This window comes from Phyllostomus hastatus, unplaced genomic scaffold (genome assembly GCF_019186645.2).
Source record: "Phyllostomus hastatus isolate PE091 unplaced genomic scaffold, TTU_PhHast_1.1 phas_scaffold_78, whole genome shotgun sequence".
Classification (NCBI taxonomy): Eukaryota; Metazoa; Chordata; class Mammalia; order Chiroptera; family Phyllostomidae; genus Phyllostomus; species Phyllostomus hastatus.
In genome coordinates this window covers 73,377,286-73,401,216 of record NW_025334041.1, presented here as the reverse complement: position 1 = coordinate 73,401,216, position 23,931 = coordinate 73,377,286, and the positions used below count along the sequence as shown (strand labels likewise).

General features: G+C 41.6%; 1 protein-coding gene across 2 annotated transcripts in view; it reads left to right on the top strand.

The window, feature by feature from the left end:
• The first annotated feature begins 274 nt into the window (after positions 1 to 274).
• The window catches only part of KCMF1 (potassium channel modulatory factor 1), a 70,917-nt gene continuing 47,260 nt past the window's right edge, over positions 275 to 23,931 (top strand). The window contains exon 1 of one of the 2 annotated variants that reach the window (XM_045828202.1): positions 275 to 630. In XM_045828202.1, the coding sequence (XP_045684158.1) occupies positions 615 to 630 (16 nt within the window). In that variant the 5' untranslated portion in view covers positions 275 to 614. Of the gene's footprint in view, positions 631 to 1,028; positions 1,663 to 23,931 lie in introns of those variants that run through there. The other variant, XM_045828203.1, reaches the window with a different exon arrangement.

The window sequence follows — 23,931 nt, the reverse complement described above, 5'->3', positions numbered from 1 at the left end:
CCGCGCGGGTGCGGGGGGCGGCGGGCGCCTGCGGCCAGACCGAGGCCGGGCTCGAGCGCCCGACAGCGACCCGCCGGAGGGGACCGGCCAGCGCCGCCAGCGCCGCCGCCGCCGCCTCCGCCGCGCCCTCCGGCCGCGGGGCCTCCGGGCGGCTGGGCCCGGCGCGGGCCGCGAGAGGCGGGGCCGGCGTGCGGGCGGCGGAAGGAGGCGGAGGAGGAGGAAGAGGAGGAGGAGGCGGCGGCCGGGAGCCGGGGAGAGGGCGGGGGCGGGCCGGGGAAGGGGAGGAGCGGGATTTCAGGAGCGCGGCGCCGCAGCCGGGAGCCGGCGGGCCCGAGAGTGACCGAGTCACGGCGGCGCCGGCGGAGCCGCGGCGTCGGACCCGCCTCCTGGAGGAGCTCAGCCCCGGCCAGGCCCGGCCCCCGTCCCGCCCCGCGCCGCCTCCCCGCCGCCGCCGCCGCCGCCGCCGCGGGAGCGCTCTCCTGCCCACCCCGCCCCCGCGGCCGAGCCCGGGAGTCGAGTGGGATCGGCCGGCCGGCGCGGGCAGCGCCGGGACCCCGCGGGGGACACTGCAGCCGGAGCCCGGGAGGGGCCGCGCCGCCGCCGTCTGAACTAGGATGTCCCGACATGAAGGTGAGAGCAGCCCCCGCCCCCACCGCCCGGGCCGCGGCCTCCCCCTCCCGGGCCCGGAGCCGCGGAGGGCGGCCCGGAGGCGGCGGAGACGGCGGCCGGCCCGAGCCGCCCCGAAACGCCGGGCCCGGGAGTGAGCGGGGGTCGGCGGAGAGCCGCGGCGCCGCCGCTGCAGCCGCGGCCCTGAGCGGGGCCTGGTGCCGGAGGCGGGGCGGCCGGCGGCCGAGGGTTTGCACTGTCATGGGGGGGGGAGGGGAGGCGGCGGGGCCCGTTACCGGCGGGACCCGGGCCCTGGGGGCCGGCTGGTACCGGCCGCCGCGGGGCCCGCCCGGCCGATCCCGGGGCCGCGGGCCCCGCCGCGGCCTAGCGCGCCCGCCACCCCGGAAGGGCCCGGCGCGGACGCCGAGCGGGGCCGCGGGCGGAGGCAGGAGACCGAGGAGCCGGCCCGGGGTCGGCGGGCGCGTCCGGCGGCCCGGAGAGGGCGGCGAGTGGCCCTGCCCGCGGGGGCCGCGGGGCGGCGGGCGGACCCGGCGGCCGGGACACGGAAGCGCCCTCCGCCCGGCCTCGCGGCTAGGCCGCGGCGCGTCCCGGGGCTCGGGTAGACAAGTTCCCGGGGCGGGTCCGGCCGGGCCGCGGCGAGCACACTCCCCGCTCCGTCGCCGGGCGGAGCGGTCTCGCTCCCGGCAGCCTCGGGCCCCTCCGCGGGCGCGCACCGCCGCCCGCCCGGGTTTTGGGAAACGACCGCGGCGAGGTCTCGTTACCGGTCGGGGGCCGCTTGGGACTTGCTTTTTGCGATTTAACGACATGATTGCGGTCCGGTAGCGAGTAAGTAGGCAGCTCTAGCCCAGTCCCAGGGCACAAAGAGAGAAATGTCCAGGGCCGACGGATAGGCGTGGAGCTGGTAAAAAAAATAAGTTAACTTCAGTTTACTGCCATATGGTTCAGAAAAGGGGGAGGGGGTTGTGTTTTCTTTGTTTCACTTTCACAGGTCTTCAAATAAAAAGTATTAAGAAACTTGGCGAAAACTTTATCATGGTAAGGTTAATGCAAGGTTGTAGAAATGGCTCGAAAGTATTGTGTACTCTTGATTTTAAAATCTTGTGTAGGTGATGTAGGAGTGGAGAAAGTTTAGTGAGTCAGATTAGTTTGTACTTCACACCGGTCGGAAAGATATTCATAGGGAAATACAGGCTTTAGAATTTTGAGGTGGAAAAACTCAGATTAAAATGATATTCCGAGCAAGTTTCACAATTTGCATTACTAATTGCAGTGTAGAAATTGACTCAGAATATATTGTGTTCAAGGATTCTGTGTTTTGAAAGTCACAAAATGAATTGGAAATAGAATGTACTCTCTTCACTTACGGTGTACAGCTATGGAGATTTTGAAATAATAATGTAGGTAGAAATATTTTGAAACAATACCTAATTTTACATTTTTTCTGCTTGGTGGAAATATATTCCCTATCTCTAATTTAAAAGAAATTGTGATTAAAGTTCTAATCAAATTTTAATTTGGGCTATTAAACTTTATTCTAGACTGTAGTAGTGTATCCATTGACCTCCTGCAAGACAGAATTAACATTAACAATGGCTGCAAGCTGCCTTACTCCGAAGAACTGGGAGAGTTAAAATTATAGTATCATAGCAATGGAAGAAAAGGTGTTTGAGACTCATCCTCTTTGCTTCAAGAAAACATCCAGATCCAGACTGTATTCTAAATGCATGGTATCCTAGAAGATTCCTTTATCCCTGTAATCTTTTAGAACAGTGATATTCAACTGGTGTGCGGCAGTAATTTTTAAAACACACAGTACCTGACTATTTAGTCAGGGGCACTGACCTCTCTTCCCTTAGATTGTCGAATTAAAAATGACAACAGCTAACACAACTATAGCTGTCTGGTGTGAATGAGTCAAAATTATACCTTTTTCTTTTGTCAGATTGGAAAAAAACAATATTTTTTGGTGTGTGCAGAATTTTAGTAATTTATGTGTGCTATGAGATGAAAAAGGTTGAAAATCGTTGTTTTAAATTAATTAAAATCCTGCAGTGCCAGTATTCTGGATGTAACAAATTCTGTAATCTAAGTCCATTTTCCTCTACTTGGTCCTGTGGAGTGGCATGTGGCTTTGAAACTTAACATTACTTTTTAGTTACTTTAATATTTCTGAACTTTAGGGCATCAGTAGCACAGCTTTTGTGGTAACTTACGTAATGCCAGATGTTTCTGAAAAAGGAATATTCCTATAATACATCAGTTGAAGACTGGTAGTACAATATTTGACAAGTGATTATCTTTTAAGGGTCTCGTTGAGGGCCTAAGGCAGGAATGACCGTATCATTAAGAATCACATTTAATTCATTAGATGTTTTGTCTAATATTAGTTAGGGCCTTGGTTATTTTTATTAGCAGGAATTAAACCTACCAACAAACACATAATTTGACACCCTCACTATTCTACTTCTTTCTTCATCTTTTTCTCCTTTGGACCAACTAATCCCATTTCTTTTAGCATTTCTTTAGTGAGTTTCATCTGTCCACCATCAAATTCTCTGTCGTTCCTGTTTCCTTTCAGTAGTGTGACCCAGAACTTGATGTGATAGTCTAGTGAGAGATCTGAACTGTGCAAGTACAGAATTGTACTTGCATTGCACTTCCTTTCCAGTGCCTCTGTGTGCATGTAATTTGTTACTTTGTCTTTGCGCCCACCCTAATGAGTTGCACTGTATTATGTGTATGTAATGATGTAACTTTAGACGACACAGCTCCAAACTGGACATTTACCAACCTCTGTAAGTATTGTGTACTCTTGATTTTAAAATCCTGTATAGGTAATGTATGAGGAGAGAAAGTTTAGTGAGTGCTTTGGATTAGTTTGTGCTTCACACTGGTTGGAAGGAAGGATATTCTTAGGGAAATACAAGCCTTAGAATTTTGAGGTTACCTAGCTCAGAGTCTCTCTACCTTGTGAAGCAGTGGACTGCTTCTGAGAAAGGAGATGCAGCCAGGAGCATAGAGAATGTTTAAACTCATGGTCGACATACTTCTTCTGTAAAGGGGCGAGGTAGTAAATATTGTTGCTTGGTAAGTTATGAGGTCAGCTCTACCATTATAGTGTAAAAGCAGTTACAGACAACATGTAAATGAATGAGCACAACCATGTTCCAATTAAAACTTTATAGACACTAACATTCGAATTTCATATAATTTTCATGTGTCATGAAATGTGCCTCTTAGGTTTACCATTTAGAAATGTAAAAACCATGCTTAGCCTGCAGAGTCTACAAACACAGAATGTGGCTGAATGTGGCCCTCTTTGGCCCAGGGCTATAATTTATTTGCTTTTGCTTGCTGTGGACTAGAGCTTTAGAGAGTTGATGGAAATGAAATTGTTGGGAGTCCAGAAAGGTCCAACTTTGTGTGGTATTAATGAGTCTATAGACTAAACCAGTTCTATTCCTCAGTTTCCAGCAGCACCATGTAGATTGGGACAGAAGTAATTGTTTCCAAGGGTGGGAACCAGGCTTCCCACCTTTCCAGAATCTGAGTGGGAATGGCAGTGCTCTACATTGTCTCCTGCTTGCCCAGTATGACCTTCCCAGACTAGTGTGCAGTCACTTCATGTTCACCATGCTAATACCATGGTACACATAGTGAAACCAGTTATTTTGTATTTTAATTTCAAGAGTACTTTTTAATGTTTTATTAAACGTTAAATGTTAAACATTTCTTTTTTAAAAAAATTTTATTTAGTTAGTTTTAGAGAGAGTGGAGGGAGGGTGAAAGAAAGGGAGAGAAACATCGACTGGTTGCCTCTTGCACACCCCCAACTGGGGACCTGGCCCTTAACCCAGGAATGTACCCTGACTGGGAATTGAACCTGTGACTTTTTGGTTTCTAGGCTGATGCTCAATCCACTCAGCCACACTAGCCAGGGCTACCTACTTTCTTTTAAATATTTTAAAAATGTTATTCAGAGCTCAAAAACCATTTTATAGCTTTGCAGATTTTAATAAAACACATCAAATTACTCAGAGCTTATTAGCTAAAATAAAGTTATGAATGTTCTTGCTTGAGTTGGAACCTAATTGACTACCTAGAGTCAGGAATACATTAATTGCTTTAAATCATTCAGCCTTTTTTCAGTTGCTGTTATGAATTAGGCACATGTTAAGTACTAAGGAATATGAAGATAAATAAATGAGACATAGCTCCTTACCTTAACTATAGCTTCTACAGCATAATGTTAAATATGCCATCAGGGAGAGGGATAAACAAATTAATGACAATGATTACCAACTTTTTTCCTAGTAATTCTGCCCAGTTTAAGAGGGAATCTATTGTGACTTCTAACACTTTTTTCTTAAGGGTCTTCTTAACTTTTTATGGGCTGCTCTTAATTTTGAGTAAAATTATTTGAGATTTCAAATAGAGCCCTTTTCTTTACCTAATTTATGTTTTCCCTAGCTGTTTGAACATTTTCATAAGTAAAAATGATAGGGAATAAATGGACAGGTAATCATACTGTTTTGTTATTCTCAGAAGCATCTGAACTGTTTGTTTTCAACATTTAAAGTACATGAGTAGGCCGGGCATTAATCTAATTTTTGAAAGTTGTACCATTTTTTGAAATTGTACCACTCTTCTGTTAGTAGATTAAATTTTTCTTCTTTCTAAAAATTCTGCCTGACACTAAAAACACATACAAACAATCCCAGAGTGAATTGCAATGATTTTGCTTTCAGGATTTGAGGATTGCAAAAACAAGATTGGTAATTAGCATGTGATTTTAATGTGGTGACTTTTGCCTTCCTGTAGCAAAATAAATTAACTCCTACTGAAAAAGATCTTTACAGTGTCAGGCAGTCTATTTGACTTTAACTGTGATCTATTAAAAGATTATGACATTCTTACTTAGACTTTTTCATTTTCAATAAATAAGTTCTATTTATCTTGATTTTCAATAAGAGAAAGATAAGAATGTGAACATTTTAATTTCTGGGGTCTTTGATTTCATGATTTCTTATAAAGTTGATTTTGAGGCCCCTTTTTCTCATATTGATATTCGTGTTTAAGTTAATATAATAAGATGAACTTTGGTCTTATTTATTTATTAAAGATACTGTTTATTTATTTTTAGAGGAAAGGGAAGGGAGGGAGAAAGAGAGGAAAAGAAATGGAGATGTGTGAGAGAAACATCGATGGGCTGCTTCTCACAAGGCCCCAACCAGGGACCTGGCCTGGAATCTAACCATCAAACTTTTGGTTCATAGGCTGGCATTCCACCCACTGAGCCACACTAGTGAGGGCAAAGTTGACTCTTTTTTAAATTGGAGATTTAATTTTGAAGGAATTCCTTTTACTTTTAGACTCTTGAGATGTATCAGCAGCAAACTTGTCTAAATATTGAAAACTTTTTTACAGTAGAAACTTACGAAACTTGTGATGTGAAATGACCAAATGAATTCCTTCATATTAGGTTTACAGTATTTGAAAAAAGAAACCCATGCATTTATGAATCATAATTTTCAAAATGTCAGTTTTATAACATCTACTAATACATTTGCTGAGGTTTAGTGTTATTTTTTTTTAACGAGAGGTTTCAAAAGTTGTTTTTAGTGAAGGTTAAGGCATCATTGGATCCTACAGATAGTGTGTTTTATTGCATAATACTGCTTTTGGATTATTGGCATGAATATGGACTCAAAGGAAACATTTCCTATAATTCATATTCATAAAAGTAGAATGCTGTTCATAATTAAAATCTTTGTTTATAAAAAATATTACTTTCAGTGTTGTGCTAGGGGCTACAATGTTTTTTATTTCCTTAAAATGATGAAGTATAGTTTTGTTTTTTCCACTCACTGAAGTCAGTAATTAAAGTTGAAGAAAGAACCCCTTAAGAGGTATACCGATCATGGCATTTTAAAAATGTAACTTTAAAAATATTACCCATGTCCTGATCCATGTGGAAAATAAAGAGATAAGGCAAACAGTTTTCTAAGGGAACAAACTACCTATTATCTAGATTCTGTGGTTAAGAGAAGAAGTAGTGAAGAAAAGAAGGTGTTCCTGGGATGGTGAGGACAAGAGGCAGAGGAAAGTTAGGCAAGGTGGACATGAAACTTGGAAGTAATCTGTAGCCACAGAAAGTCAGAAACAAACCAACTCTCATGCCTCATGAAACATCCTAGCAGCTGGGTACCAGAAGATGAAAACTCAGCATCCTGTGAAACTAACGAGATGAATTTCCTATTAAAAGCAACTTCCGTGGTGCCATACCTACTACTACCTGTCTCAGGCTCTCCCAGTGTATTTTTTAATTGTGTTGGGGTTTTTTTGTCTTTTTGAATAGTTACAAAGCAGAGTGTGGGTCCACCCAGTCCATGTACTTGGTCAGTTTTTCTCTTCCATGGCCACTGTCCCAGCTAGCAATCTGGCAGACTTTAGCCAGTGGCCACAAGGGGTGTCAGGGAGAAAGTATGGATGACTCCCGCAAGAATAGCACTGCTGGTAGAAAAAGCCAGCTGAAGTCACAAGAGTGGGTTAGTCTAATCACCTTCAGCTAGGAAGGACAGACAGTAGTGGGTAAAGCCTCTTAATATTATGACTAATTGTGTTTGCACATTATCTTCTGCTGAATTGTGTGAGGGGTTTTCCTCTCTTGATAGTACTCAGTGCCAGTTTCATGAACTTCAACATTTTCCAGAGTAAGAGAATTTTCCTTAGAAGAGTCACTTTAGAGCACTAACTTGATACCTTGACTATTAAAACAGTCACAGGCGTACTCGAGTATAATTCACTTTTTAATTTCGACTCTCTCATATCTTCCTTTTAAGGCTGTCACCCTCCCCTCCAACAGAGCAAAGTAAAGGATTAGTCTGATGGCACTCCTGCCTTATTCTCCAAGCATTTTTTATGCTATAATTGTTTACTTGTCTGTCTGCCTCCCCTACGAGCTACCTGAGGGGTAGGTATAGTGTTACACTTACCTTTATACCCTACCGCCTATCATAGTTCTGACCTTTGGGAGGTCCACTGAATTTGTGGGTGATTGTTAGAGATGAGACTGGAAAATGCTCCTCGTGTTTTATCTGGAGAAGCCGGTTAAGAGGGAGGGAGATTGTGGGAAAGAAGACTCGGGCGTATCATAAAAGTAAGAGGAGATGAATAAACTACACAGAGCAGAAATAACTTAAGGGAGCTGGCTCCTGGGGGAATAGCCTGGGACTAGACTCGAGGCACTGTTTTGTTCTGTCTACTCCTAGCTCTGGTTTCACATTAACTGGCTGCTGCGTCCCGCGTTTTAATTGTACTATGTGTGTGGGTTTTCTAGTTCATTCAGTCATTCATTCAGCGAATATTTATGGACTGCGTACTTGAGTACCACTCACAGTCATCTCCAGAGCTTGCCACAAGTTGTTGACGCTGCTGCAGGATGATAACATTCAGAGTGTTTGAAACACATGTTTGGGAATTAAATGCTTTCCTGTTGCATGTGCTGTGGCTCCTCTCCAGTGTGCTAGAATTAGTCCTTAAAATTTATATTCTAGGACAGGGTAATTAAATTATGTGAGTATTACAATCTTTTGGCAATATTTGCAACCTCCTCCTCTTTTAAAAGCTTGTTTTCATTTTAAGTTTCACAATTACCTCTAATTCTCCCCAGCAGTACATTTCTTTCCTTAACAATATTGTCATTAGACTGTGGGAGTCTCAACACACGTCTATCTGGGTGTGTGAAAATATGTTCAGATAGGTTTTCCTCATAGGTTTGCAGAGAGAAAAGAGCTCAAGGGATTAAAAGTTTAATTTTTCTATTCAGTATTGTTTTTTGCAAAGTTTTAATGGTTATATAGCAGCCATTGGAGTACTAGACCCTACGTTTGTTATTCTTTTTCAGCCAGTGTCAGTATTCTCCTTTGGTGTCCTCTGTGGTTGTAGGGGTTAGCCAGTACAAACCAGTGAGCAGCTTTCTAACTTCATAGTTAAGGATGTTGAGGTAAAAAGGGCAGGGATTACAGGGATTGTTACAGACATGTCCCTTCTCTTCTGTAAGAACGAAATGACATGCTGGGAGCTGGGGGTGGGGGGGTTCAGGGAACCAGGTAGTTTTTGTAATTAGAGATCTTATTCTCAGTGTTATGAACACTGCTAGGGATTCTGATACATTTAATTGCAATTTGAAGTGAATGTTACATGTGCAGTGTGTTTGTATAGCTTTAGATATGTACATGCAGAGTGGTTACAGAGGTGGAACTAATCTTCCCTCCCCTGGCAAGTGTGCTGATTACAACATCAAGTGGCAGTGGATAAGCACTGTACTTGTGTTGTTCCTACATTAGGCCAAGATCAAGGATCTTCACTGCATGTCAGAAATACTACATATCTTCACGTTCATTCATTGCTCCATAACATTTTCTGCAAGCTTTTTAGAAATCACCCAAAGGAGGAGGTGATAGCAAATATATTTGCAGATGGGTAGGCTATCACTTTCCAATAGAAATCTAGTGCCAGCCACATGTAATTTTAATTCTCTGGTGGCCACAGTAACAACTAAGGTATAATTAATTTTAATAATTTAACCCAGTATAGCCAAAATAACATTTTTACATGTAATCAACATAAACTTGTTAATGAGATATTTTTATATTCCTTTTCCTTACAAAGTTGTAAAATTTTGAAATATATTTTACATTTAGCACATTTTAATTCAGATGCTAAATTTTCACCAAAAATACTTTTTTTTTTCTTTTCAATTACAGCTGACATTCAATATTACATTAGTTTCAGGTTATAGCATAGTGGTTAAACATTTGTATAATTTATGAAGTGATTCCCCAGATAAATTGAGTACCCCCCGGGCACCATAGTTATTACAGTATTATTTACTATATTCCTTATGCCATATTTTACATCCCCATGACTGCTTTGTAACTGCCAATTTGTACTTCTTAATCCCTTCATCATTTTCACCTAGCCCCAAAACCACCACCACCCGTACCCCAACCCTAGAAACCATCAGTTTGTTCTCTATAACTGTGAGTCTGTTTCTGTTTTGCTTATTCATTTGTTTAGTTTTTTTACATTCCATATATAAACGAAATCATACACTATTTTGTCTTTCTCCGTCTGACTTATTTCACTGAGCATAATACCCTGTAGGTCCATCCATGTTGTTGCAAATGGTAATATCATTTTATATGGCTGAGTAATATTCCATTGCATATATGCACAACATCTTGTTATTTAATCATTTCACCAGAAATACTTAATCTTAGCTGAAATCATCTTTAGACTTGTGCACTTGGGGTCTGCTGAATCATCGTTGACTATATGGTGTCTCTTTTGTAGATACATTTTGATTTAGTATTGCCATCTACTTAAATGGTCTGTTAACTGTGAATTTCTGCTTCTTGAATTTCTCTCTTTTTTTTTAAGATTTTATGTATTTATTTTTAGAGACGGACGGGAGGGAGGGAGGGAGAGAGAGAGAGAGAGAAACATCAATGTGCGGTTGCTGGAGGCCGTGGCCTGCAACCCAGGCATGTGCCCTGACTGGGAATTGAATCTGCGACACTTTGGTTCACAGCCCGCACTCAATCCACTGACCTACGCCAGCCAGGACTGAATTTCTCTTTTAAGAACTTAAATTTTGCCTTACTTTTTCACCTGAAAATTATTTTTTAACCTACTTTATATATCATTATAACAGACACACACTTTAGAAACAGCTACAAATGTACATAAATTCTAAATCACTGTGAGCTGTTCAGATTGGAGGAGTAAGTAATGGCTTCAGTTAATTTTGTTTTTTAAGATTTTATTTACTTTTTAGAGAGGGGGGAAGGGAGGAAGAGAAACATGGATGTGTGATGTGTGAGAGAAACATGAATCCGTTGCCTCTCACATGCCCACAAGCAGGGACCTGCCCCGCAACCCAGGCTTCACTAGGTACCTCCACCGGGAACTGAACCTTTCGGTTTATAGGTTGGCACTCAATCCACTGAGCCACACCAGCCAGGGCCAGGGTAATTTGATTTGAGTTGGGGGGTTGTTTTAAAGTCCTGTGCATTTACAAATATAGAACTTTAAAAAATCGCTGTAAGTTTTATTATGGGTAGAGGATGGGTACGGATTCTATCTGGTAGTGGTAGACTTATCATCATTTTGGTAATTCGTTGTAGGTGTATTTCTTTTTTTTCTCCTTTTTAAGCTAAGGTAGCATAAGAAATGTATTGTATACATGTTGCATTCAGCCACAGCTGACAACAGAACTAGTCCAGAGTCACAGGTCCAGGGGAGAGGACCAAGAGAGACTGTTTTTATATGAGCAAGGTAGTTGGTGGTGGTGATGAGAAGGTGGATGTTCTAGAAGCATTGTGAAGTTCTAGACAGCAAGCATGCTGTCTAACAATTGGTCCAGCGTCCTTGGCCTCTGGCTTTCCTGACTTTTGCTCCTGTGGCATCTACCAGTGCACACGCCAGCAGTTTACTTGGACCTCTGCCTCACACCTTTCTTCTTTTGTTTGTGCCTTCATTTCTTCCTCCACTTGGCTTTTAAGACAGAGGTTTCTTTAAAAAATGGTGCTAAGGCTGAGAAAGTTGTAGGTGTATTTGATTGTAATGAGATTGGATCTCCAGTATCCATCTAGAAAACGTTCTTGGCATCTAACAATAGAAAGCCAGGTGGTTATGGTTCTTAAAGTAACTTTAAGGAAATTGATTATGGAGGTAATACTCCGCCTACTATCAAAGTTAGCCACCCACTGGTGATTTCTCTTTGACCTGTTTGGTTTTTTTGTGTTAGCCAGTTAAAACGAGATGTGCAAGTGAAAATGGAGTGTTTGAAAGACAAGCTGTAAAAAATCAAAGACCTTGTGTTTTTTTGCGCTCATTTTACTGAAGCAGTGGTTCTGCTGCAGGCTGTTTTATGGTTCTGTTCTTTTTCAGTCCCCCTGCAACCTGATCACTGGAACCTCAGGAATTTGTGGCTCTTTTGTTTTTTTAACAGTATAAAGATGTTAGTACTATAGTGTTCAGGTGTTCTCATCCTGTGGTTCTCAAAGTGTAGTACAGTACCAGCAGTGTCAGCATCACTTGGGTACTTGCTGGAAAGACAGATTCTTGGACCATACCCTAGACCTGCTGAATTGGAACTTCTGGGAGTGGAGCCCAGCAGTCGTGTGTTTTAACAAGCTCCTACTAGGTCCCAGTTGTGACCAGAGGCATTTATGTGTGAGATGGTCACTTCTGTTGACAGTAGCACACAGTGATTGTTGGACCATCTTTCACAGTGTGATACTAACCAAATCGAAACGGAGCTGCTGACCTTGGCCTCATTTTTCTTGAATACCATGTTATTTGCATCTGTGGAGGTGGAAGAAGAATGTACCTCCCACCTCCAGACTAATACTATTTATTTACATGATACATATTTAGCAAAAGTGTACCTGAGGATGGAGAAGATTCCTGTCCCTGTGACACTCTTACTAGAAGGAATATAACACAAGTATATAGCCTATGGGCCAAACCCAGCCAGTAAAGATCTTATTAGTTTATTTATGTGTTTATTTATTTGTTTGTTTATTTTTAGAGAGGGGGAGGGAGAAAGACAGGAAGAGAAACATCAATGTGTGGTCCCCAACTGGGGACCTGGCCTGCAGCCCATGCATGTGCCCTGACTGGGAATCAGACCAGCAATCCTTTGGTTTTTGGGCCAGCACTCAGTCCACTGAGCCACACCAGCCGGGGCACCTACCTGTTTTTACACATAAAGTTTTATTACAGCACAGTCACATCTGCTCATTTACATATTGTCTAAGCTGCTTTTGTGCTACATTGGCAGAGTTGAGTACTTGGGACAGAAAGCTGAAAGTATTTAGTACCTGGATCTTTACAGAAAAAGTTTATGGATCCCTGAGATAGACCATAAAAGAATAAATATGCAAAAGCATATTAGGAGGTGACAGGTGTTAGAAAAAAACATACAGCAGGTTAAGGGTCTGGAGAGTTGGTGGCCTACTGTAGATGTGGTGGCCAGGGAGGCCCCTTCTGAAGATGGGACATTGGAAGGGAAGAGTATTTAGAGGAAGGATATGGCTGAGTGTACACCACGTGCTGAGGTCCTGAAACTTGGGATGTTCTAGGAATAGCAACAAGGCCACTGTGGCTGGCAGGAAGTGACTGAAGGTGAAAGGGGTAGGAAATGAGGTTGGCACAGCTGGGGCTGGACCCTGCATCCCTTTTTATTGTGGGCTGCAGTGAGGACTGTGTTTAAGTGCACGTGCTTTGAGAAAAATTTAAAAGCCCTTCTGTAGAGGTTTTTTACTGAACAAATGGAAGAGGCTGGAAACTACATACCTAGTGTTGTTGCATATTCCACCATCTCTAAGAAATATTTCTTTACAGTTTCCCCTACATTCATTACTCTTTTAAGCTTTGTCTCCCTCAGCCCCTGTGTACTATCTATATTTTATTTAGCTGAATTTTCTCAGAGTGTGTGCAGTTTGGTGGAGAGTAAATAACTTACTGGTTTGAATGTAAAACCCTGGAAATTGGGTCATCCACATTAGCAGCTTTCAAACTTTAAAAAAAGCATATGACACATAGTAAAAATTGTATTCGATATTATGATCCAATAGTTACATACATATGCAATGAAATAAGAGTTTTATAAAACAGTACTCATCTTTACTGTGAGAGATGTGTTCTGTTTTGTTAGAAACAAAAACGCTGGTTGTGACATACTGGATTGATTTCTCATTCTGTTCGTGGGTTGTGCCTGGCTGTTTGAAAGACACTGGCCTAGGCTGTATAATCCTCAACTTGGAGTCCTTATGTACAAGGTATTAGGATAGGTACTCTGAGAAAGTAGAAAGCTCTAATAATTTTTCCTCCTAAGAGGGCATATGGGAAGATCAAACCATAAAATAAACTGGCTGTAGTGTGACTGGAGCAGTAAGTATCAGGTCAGTTAACTACAAGTTCCATAGTGTTGGCAACTGGAATACAGTGTTTTTTGGGTGTCAGAGAAGGGATTTTGAAAAAGGTGTTATTTAAACTCAAGACTTGAAGAAATTCTGTATTTTTATAACAAGAGTCAGGGGCAGGGGCATGCACCAAGGAGACAGTGGTAGGAGATAAAGGGCAGTGCTAAGAAAATGTGAGGTGTGTTGGAGTAAGTTGGATAGGACAACACTGAGGGCACCAGAGTGTCTGGAACAGGAGACTCCTGTGTATTGGTGGCGAGACTGAGGTATTAGAAGGTTTGGTGGACTAACCTATGATTCTAAGGGGAAAGTGGAACCGGGACCCTTTGTTCTGACTTGTAGTTCAGTGCTAGAAGTCGGTTTTTCCTTCTGTAAAAGAAGGATCCTAATGCCTGTTTCACCTGTGTGACAGTGAAGTGTCTGTGCTTGTAAGAATGTTTTCTAAGTTAAGCACTGCATAAATGTAAGGTGATAGTATTTTTAACATGGGAGATACAATTAGAAAGGAGGATTGGAACAAAGTAGATAGGAATTTTGATGACCACACTAAAGGCAATTTTTGCCCTTACCATACAGATTTTGGGGTAGAAGAGAGAGGGTAGTGCACCACAGGTTTTAAACAGAAAAGGCCATGATGAAAAATGGCACATTTTAGGAAAATTAGTGTCATAGAGTGTAGGGGAGAGATTAGTGCCTATGGCAGGAAGAGCAGTTAGAAGCTTTTTTGGTGAAATAAACTTGAAGTTAAGAGGATCCGAATTAGTAAATGGTAGTAGGAACAAAAAAAAGAAGAAAGAAAGAAAGAGAGAGAGAGGAGAGAGAGATGAATTAAGGTCTCATTGTGAGAGAGCAAGGACTAACGTATAATTTCAGGACAAACTAGCCAGAGTGCTAGAACGACAGGCTCTTCTAATAATTAGGGAAGATAGGAGGGGAGAGATGGGGAAAGTACTTTTCAGCTTTTAAGATTTTGAATGTAAGGTGAAGGCCATTGGGTAGAAGTCAGGAATTGTGAAATGCTACTGGGGCTCAGTGAGGGGAGAGAGATCCTCGCTAGCGATAAGAATTTATAGTCCCCTACACGGAAGCCCGCGATTGCTAGATTTCTAAGGAAGAAAGAGCATCTAGAGAAGGGAGGATCATCAGGTTGCTAAGAGGAGAACCATGATTATGATGTGACTTGGAAGCCACTAAGGCCCTAACAGCACTTGTCATGAAGGTGTTGACTTAACTGCTTTAGATGTGGGCTTCTTTGAATAGGGATTGAAGGTAGATGAAGATGTGGGAAAATGAGAAACTAATATTAACCAAGCTTTTGTTATATTAATAGTAATATTTGTTGACTGCTTACTGTCTGCCAGGCATGGTGTTCAGTATTTTCTATGTACCAACACTCTTGATTCTCACAACAGCCTTTTCAGATACATATTATTATCTTAGTTTTGTAGATGAGGAAATTGATGCACTGGAAGTTCAGTACCTTACCCAGCATCACACAGTCTGTGATACAGCTGGAATTCAAATCCAGGCCTGGGCTCTCAACATGAAGCTGTACTCTGTACCAAGCACTTTGTAAACTGGTTCCTACAGCAAGGACCTCAGTTAAAAGGCTTAGTAAAGTTTCAAAACAACCCAGCAAGATTTTTTAACCCATTTTATAAATTAAGGAATCGAGTCTCAGAGGTTAGGTCATTTGTCCTTTATCACAAAGATAGTAAGTGGTAAAGCCAGGATTTGATCAGATTCTGTCAGAAACCAAAGCCCATATTCATTTATATTTCATGCAAAGGTCAGCACACTTTTTCTGTGCAGAGCTACATAGCAACCCTGGCTTTGTGTGCCATATGGTCTCGATGGCAGCTACTCTGCTCTGCTATCGTGGCACAAAAGCAACCATGAGACTAAACCTGCACAGGGGAGCATGGCTATGGTCCAATGGATCTTTGTTTATGGACACTGAAATTTGAATTACATATAATTTTCAGGCATCACTGAATATTACTCTTTAAAATTTTCTTTTCCAAACATTTAAAAAGTGAAACGTATTCTTAGCTAACAGGCTATACAAAAACAGGTGATAGGCCATGGTTTGCTGATCTCTGCCTTAATCCATTCATTTAACAAATATGTATTGAATACCTTCTCTCTGTGGAGAGTTTGAATCGGAGACTGGGGACAAAACCCTCTTAAGATGAGATAGGCAATTGAAGTAAGAACTATAATAAATTGACATTATAAGGTCCAGTGAAAGAATAGATATGGGAGCCTTCTCAGTTTCAGGGATGAATTCATGAAGGCCTCCCAACAGAAGCCATGCATTTGAGCTGGGACTTGATAGATTGCCAGGTAGGTGGTATGGGGGAGGATATCCCATGGGGAGACATGAACAAAAACAGTGTCCTTTGAGGGGGAATCATGAGAAATTTGTCATTACTGGAGCAAAAAGAGGAGTTAATGCCAGGAGAAAAACCTTTTCAAGGTGGTACAGTGATGGGGATGAGTTTTGGGGAAATTTTAAACCGGGAATTGGATTTTTGTGCTCTAGAAAGATATACTCTGGAGGATGGATTTTGGGGGGGGTGGGGAGCGGACCACAAGGTAAGTGACCACAAGATAAGAAAATTGCTTTAGTGGGTGCAAATAGGAGACCTATTTAGTGATTGATTAGACAGAAGGATTGAGGAAGAAGGGAATGTCTAGGAAATCTGGGGGTTTGGCTTGATTGGTTGGTCAGTGCCTTTCATCAAGATGTTTTCTAGAACAGAGAACCATGCTTTGAGGGGGAGGGTGGGAAACAGGGAAAAGAGAAGTGACTTCCCATTTTTAACATGTTGGGTTTGAGGTACCCGTGGGACATCCAGGTAGAGCTGTCCAGTGGCAGTTGAACATGTTGGTCTAGAAATCAGAAGGAGAACTGGGCTAAGGTAAATCTATAGTAGTAGAGTTGATTGCTCGGTGGTGGTGGTGAGAACATCAATTGAGAAGAGGAGATTAATCATTAAGTACTTGGGAACACTTGACATTTAAAGGAGCAGGATGCTGACTGAATGGAAATAGCCTAGAGAGTAGAAGAAGAACCAAGAGAGAATATCAGCATTGAAACTTAGGAAGGTGATTTGCCAAAAGGAGGATATGGTCAGTTTTGCTGGAGAAAGGTCAAGAAGATAGGGAATGAAGTGTTCATTGACTGGGCTATTGGAATAAGGAAGATTGTGAGACTTAATGAGCACTTTCAAAGGAGTGGGCTAGAGCCCAGATTGCCAGGTATTAAATCCTGAATGAATTTGAGAGATTGAAAACACTACCTAAAGATTTAGCTGAGAAGGGAAGGAGATATCCACAGCTAAGATATCTCTAGCACTTAATTTAGGGTTTGGCAGGTACTAGAGACTGGGAAGATTCATTCATTCAACAAATACTGTGCCAGGCACTGTTGTTGCAACTGGGGATCAACTAATGAAAAAGAGTAAGAGGAAGTTCTTACTGTGGAGCTTAGATTTTAGTGTAGGGGAGGGGGACACAGAAAAGAAACATAATATAATTTTAGTTAGTGATAATATTTTGAAGAAAATAAAACAGGGAGTAAAGACTGAATGATAGAAGATGAATTAGTGGTCTCTGGTTATTTTTAAGAGAGTGGTCAGGAAGACCTTGCAAAGGAGATGACTCCTCAAGCAGAGACTTCGAGTATAAAAGGCCTGGGGTGAGAATAAAGTAGGTTGTTTGAGGAATAGGGTGCTTGGAGCTGATGAGGCAAAGAGGAGAAATAGAGAAGACAAAGTAGGGAAAGACCGAGTCCAGATTAAATGGAGCGATACAGGCCATGGTGAGGCCTTGTGAGTTGATTCTCTGAGTGTAGCGCTAATAGGACTTGATGGTATAGTGCAGGTGAAAGTAAGTGGGTGAGAATAGGACCCTTTGCTGAGGTGGGGATGGCAGGAGGAGGGCATGTAGAGAGCGGAGGTCAGGATACGTTTCAGACATGAGAGTTTGGAGATGTCTGTCAGATGTTCCGGTGGAGCTGTGTAAGGTGTTTGGGTGAATAAACTGGAGATCAGGCCAGGAGGGTGCACTGTAGGAATTAGGCTATTTTGGCAGCTGGATAATGAATTAGGTCCCCCCCCCCCACCAGTTCTTTTCTCTCCAAAAAATATCCAGAGGAAGATAGAATAATAGACCTTTAGATCCAGAAGGAAATCAGCCTTCTTCATTTTTTCCAAATAAAACTGCAGTCTAGAAGGGCTGCTGAGTCCCGTTATTTGAGATCAGTGTCAGGACTAGAATTCAGATCCCATGACTTTTACTCCAGCCTGTTTTCTCTTGTACATGCCCCTGGGATGAAATGACCCCAGACTTGCAAGCTCAAGTTTTTTCTGAGGTGCTGAATAGTTGATTTTGAGAATGGGACTTTGGAGCCACACTACCTGACTTCAGATCCCAGCTTGCTCACTCACTAACTATAACCTCTCATAAATTGTTTATCTCTTTTGCATCATTTCATGAAATGGACAAATGCTTAGTAACCTCAGGGTGGTTGTGTGTGGTAGTTATTATAGAAAATTTGAGAATAATGCCTGGCATATAGTTTGAGCCATCTCAATTGTTCTCATCTTGGATATAGAGAACAGCTGTTTACCATGCTTCTTAAATTCGTTGCATATAATGTGAGTGCTAACAATCCTTATATAAGATATGGTCCTTGTCCTCAAGGAATTTGCATTCTAATAAGGAAGTTAAAAATATAGGAGATACTAAAAGGCTTACATACTTAAAACGATAGGTCACTGAAAGCTATAAATAGTCTCTTCCTTCTCTGACACTTCATGAATTGAACGTTCAGATGACAGCAGGGGCACTGAGAAAGGATTTGGGAGAAAGGCCTTGCTGGATAGAGTAGGAGTATATGGGCATTCCAGACTAGTGGAGTGGGCAGAAGTCGGTAGGTAGTAAGGTGGCCAAACCAGAAAAACACAAGGTAGCGTTTGAGAACAGGGAAAAGAACAGTTCTGCTAAGGACAGAAGGCCCATGAAAGGTAACAGAGATTAGGATCCATGGGGGATATAGCAACACCAAGCTTACTTTTTGGTAGGGCCCCTGAACTGGTATATCAAAGTGTTGTTATAAACAGTGTCTTTCCTTCGTTAGGGTGTATCAGACAAAGACTGTTGAGGTCCTGATGGAAAGGAAAAATGTATTGAGAATTATGATGTAAGAAAAACTCATTGATTGGGTAGCTTAGAGAGTGTTGATCCACAGGTTAGTTGTAACCTGAAGTAAAAAGAGGCCTAAGGAGATGGTTCTATAACTCTTCTTTTCCAAGATTTTTAAAAGAACATTTAAAAAATTATTTTAGAGAGAGAGGAAAAAGGGAGAAAGAAAGGACAGAAACATAGATCAGTTTGCCTCTCACTCACCCCGAAGTGGGGACCTGGCCCGCAACGTAGACATGTGCTCCGACCAGGAATGGAACCAGCCACTTTTTGGTTCTCGGGCTGAAGCTCAACCCATTGAACTGCACCAGCCAGGGTTGTTCTAAGATATTTTTAAAAATTGAGATTAACGCAGTTACTAGTATTCTCCCCATTCTTTTACCCATTTTTAACACATCAGTAGTTTGCCATTTCTATATCAATTTTATGACCCTTTCCATTTTGGAGTTTGAATATTTTAAAGCAAATCCCAGACTTGCATATCATTTTGCCCAAAAATATTTCAGTGTTTGTCTCTAGCTGATGAAGATGCATGTGTGTGTCTGTCTAGGAATTCACAGTATCATTATCACACTTCACAAACTTAACACTCATTTTTATTGTTACACTAATACCTAGTTCGTGTTCAGTTTCCTAGTTGTTTCAGAAATGTCTTATTAAAGTTAGGTTGTTAAAATCAGGATCCAACAAGGTCCACACACTACATTTGGTTGGTATGTCCTTTAAAATCTCTTAATTTATAACAGCCCTCCCCCTTTTAAAATTAAGTTTACTTGTTGAACATTTCTTCAATAGTATTTCTCACATTCTGATGTCATTGAGTTTTGAGTTTCCCACATTTGATGTCTGAGTTTTATGATGTCATTTTATTATTTTTTATATATATTTTATTCATTATGCTATTACATTTATCCCATTTTTTTTCCTCTCCTTTATTCCCCTCTGCCCTACACCTCCCTCCACCAGCATTACCCTCCCCCTTAGTTCATGTCCATGGGTCATACATATAAGTTCTTTGGCTTCTCCATTTCCTATACTTATTCTTAACCTCCCCCTGTCTATTTTGTACCTACAATTTATGCTTATTCCCCGTACCTTTTCCCCCCATTCTCACCCCTCCCTCTCCTCACTGACAACCCTCCATGTGATCTTCATTTCTGTGATACTGTTCATGTCCTAGTTGTTTGCTTAGTTTGTTTTTGTGGGGGTTTTTTGTGTTTTTTTTAGGTTCAGTTGTTGATAGTTGTGAGTTTGTTTCCACTTCTCATAGTTTTTGATCTTCTTCAATTTCTTAGATAAGTCCCTTTAACATTTCATATAGTAAGGGCTTGGTGATGGTGATCTACTTTAACTTCACCTTATTAAGAAGCACTTTAGCCCTTCCATTCTAAATGATAGCTTTGCTTGCATGGAGGTCCTTGTCTTTCATGACTTGGAATACTTCTTTCTAGCCCCTTCTTGCCTGCAAGGTTTCTTTTGAGAAATCATCTGACAGTCTTATGGGAACTCCTTTGTAGGTAACTGTCCCCTTTTGTCTTGCTGCTTTTAAGATTCTCCCCTTATATTTCATCTTGGGTAATGTAATTATGATGTGCCTTGGGGTGTGCTTCCTTGGGGCCAACTTCTTTGGGACTCTCTGAGCTTCCTGAGCCTCCCAGAAGTCTATTTCCTTCACCAGATTGGGGAAGTTCTCCTCCATTATTTGTTCAAATAAGTTTTCAATTTCTTGCTGCTGTTCTTCTCCTTCTGGCACCCCTGTGCTTCAGATATTGGAATGTTTAAAGTTGTCCTGGAGGTTCCTAAGCCTCTCCTCATTTTCTTGAATTCTTGTTTCTTCATTCTGTTCTGATTGCGTATTTATTTCTTCCTTCTACTCCAGATTGTTGACTTGAGTCCTGGTTTCCTTCCTTTCACTGTTGGTTCTCTGTATATTTTTCTTTATTTCACTTTGTATAGCCTTCACTTTTCCCTCATTTTGCAACCATACTCAACCATTTCTGTGAGCATTCTGATTACCAGTGTTTTGCATCTCATAGGTTGGCTATCTCCTCCTTACTTAGTTTGGTTTTTGGAGTTTTGATCTGTTTTCATTTGGGCCTTTTTTTTCTTTTTTTTTTTTTTTTTAATCTGTGCACCTCTTATGTTGTAAAGGGCAGAGCCTTAGGTATTCACCAGGGTGGGGCAAGTTGTGGCGCTCTCTGTGGGAGAGGGGTCCAAGAGGGAACACTGCCACTTCCTCAGCTGTCGGCCGGTTTTCAGTCACTTGTTCTGCTTCCCACAAGCAGATTGGGCCCTTCTCGTGCTGACTCCTGGGTGGGTGGGTTTGTGTACGTTCCAGGACCCTATTGGTCTCTCCAGTGAATGCTCCTGTGAGACCAGGAGTTACTACAGTCAGCCACAGATTTTTATAGCCAGAGGTTTTGAGGCTTGCTTTTCCTGCACTGGAACCCTGGGTTGTGTGGTCTGTCTCGCTTCCCAGTTGTTCCTCCCAGTTTATTGGCACACAAATGTGGGACCACTTGTCTGCCTGCCGCTGCCTTGCTCACCCATCCTCCTGCTACCGCCTTGTCATGCATCCCCTCTGCCCCTGCTGCCCATCTCCACCCCTCCTGCCAGCCTGGATGAATGTTTCTTCTTTAACTCCTTGGTTGTCAGACTTCCATACAGTTGGATATTCTGGTAGCTCTGGTTATTTTTTGTTCTTAAATTTGTTTTCCTTTTTTTTGGTTGGGCAAGGAAGTACAGTGTGTCTACCTACACCTCCATCTTGGTCAGAAGTTCTGATATTTCAATATACCCTTTCATTCCCCATATTTCTTTTAAGTGGTATTCAGATGTTTGTTTTGGTAAGAATTTTGATAATGCTTCTTTACTATCATATTGAGAGGCCCATAATGCGTGGTTGTCTCAGGATTCAGATGTCAGCTTGTCCTTCCCTTGGTGGTCACTGATTGTAGCTGCCTAGATCTGTTGTTTCATAGTGGTTGCGAGATGTTGATTTTCTAACTGTTACCATTTTTCCTATGTTTATTCATTGGAATTTTATTTTGTAAAGAACTCTTATCCATATACTTTAACAAAATCACTATAATACTCTAACATAAAGGAAAAGGAAACAAAAATGAAATAATGTATAATAAAATAATGTGCCATTAGATGTAAATGATCAGACGTAATTATTACATTAGAAGAAATAAGGAAGAAGTTAGATACTTGTACCTATATACAGAATCACTATGAATTTGAGTGACAGCTTGAAGTGCAGATCCATAACAGATGTGTTTTGTTGATGATTCAGATACCTTAAGCATTTTTGCCTTCAATGCTGTTTCTTTTTGAACAACTCATGGTGTCAAGTTTTAAATTAAAGAGTTTACCCAGACAGTTGTATTACTATCTGGGTAAATTGTTTAAATTGTGATTTCAGTGTATGTTAACATGGAAAACTACCTATATGTAAAATTGAGTTACCGTTTAAGTTCAAGTAATTACAAGCAGGTTTTTCTGTTGGGACATTGAGAAGTCATGGGAAAGGTGGGATACTTCTTCATTATGTAATATTGTCAATCACACTGCAAATTTCTAGAATCCCTGGCTTTGACCTCCAAATGCCATAGTGATACCTGTCGTGATAACCAAATTTTCAAAATTCCCTCTCAGAAGTAATATCACCCTTTACTAGTCAAATGAATATATTAAGACAGGAAATCAAATAATCAGTATAAATAAACATTTAAAAATAGGAGCTAAAAACATTTCTTTTTGCTAATATTACTTGACATCTAGAAAACCTAAGAGACTCTAAAAGTTAAATTTATGAGATAATTTAGTAAATGTCTATATACCTAGGAGGGAGATTTGCTGGGTCATAAGTGTGTAGCTTCATTTTCATTTAAATTTTTTTCGCACACTCGCTTTTTTCCCTCAGAGAATTGCATGTTTCTTTCTGTTTCCTTTCTTAAAATTTTTTTATATCATAGGGCTTTTTTCCCAGTGACACATGCCGGGTAATGATATCTTGGCTTCTCCAAAAGATTTTGTTTTGTTTTTAAAGATTTTTATTTTCTTTTTTAATAATTTTTTAAAGGATTTTATTTCTTTTTAGAGAGGGGTGAAGGGACAAAGACAGGGAAACATCAATGTGTGGTTGCCTCTCAAGCATCCCCTGCTGGAGACCTGTCCCACAACCCGGGCATGTGCCCTGAGGGGGAGTCAACCGGTGACTGTTTTGGTTCCCAAGCCAGCACTCAATTCACTGAGCCACACCAGCCAGGGCAGATTTTATTTACTTTTAGAGGGAGGGGGAGAGGGGAAAGAGAAGGTGAGAAACATGGATGTGAGAGAGAAACATTGATAGGTTGCCTCTCATGCACGTCCCGACCTGGGACCGAACCACAACCCAGGCATGTGCCCTTACCAGCGACATTTTGGTTTGTGGTTTGCAGGATGATACCCAACCCACTGAGCCACACCAGTCAGGGCCCCAGCATACATTTTAAACTTTATATAGGATGGACTCTGGCCCGACAGCTCAGTTGGAGCATCATCTTTGATACTGTCAGGTTACCCGTTTGATCCTGACAGGGCACATACAGGAATCAGCCAATGAATGCATAAATAAGTGGAACAACAAATCAGCGTTTCTCTCTCTCTTTCTCCCTCTGTTCCTCTCTCTCCTCTAAAATCAATAAATAAAATACATATATGGCGACCTTGATGTGAATTTTTTTGGTGTCAATAAAATTTAGAAAGAACCTTCTTTCATAAGCCCTTAAATAATGAATGTTTGGAAATAAATATTCAGAGGAGTCTCTCCTTTTCGAAAGTTACAGCTATAAAAGCAGTCTTATACAGGTATGCTGTACTGAAAATTCAGCTACTGCAAACAGCTTTGTCAGGATTTTGTGAAAGGCTCAACAGCCTTTTTTTTATAAAGTTCTAAATGAAGCAAAACAATTGTTTCTTAACTTATGGGATAAAGATATACCTGTAAAGTAAGTCTTCACTAAAGCTGCAAAATATATTTTATGTTTATGGGAAAATGGAGTTTGGTAGTATGCCTAAACAATTTTAAAAAATGTTTTGCATTTCCTAATTG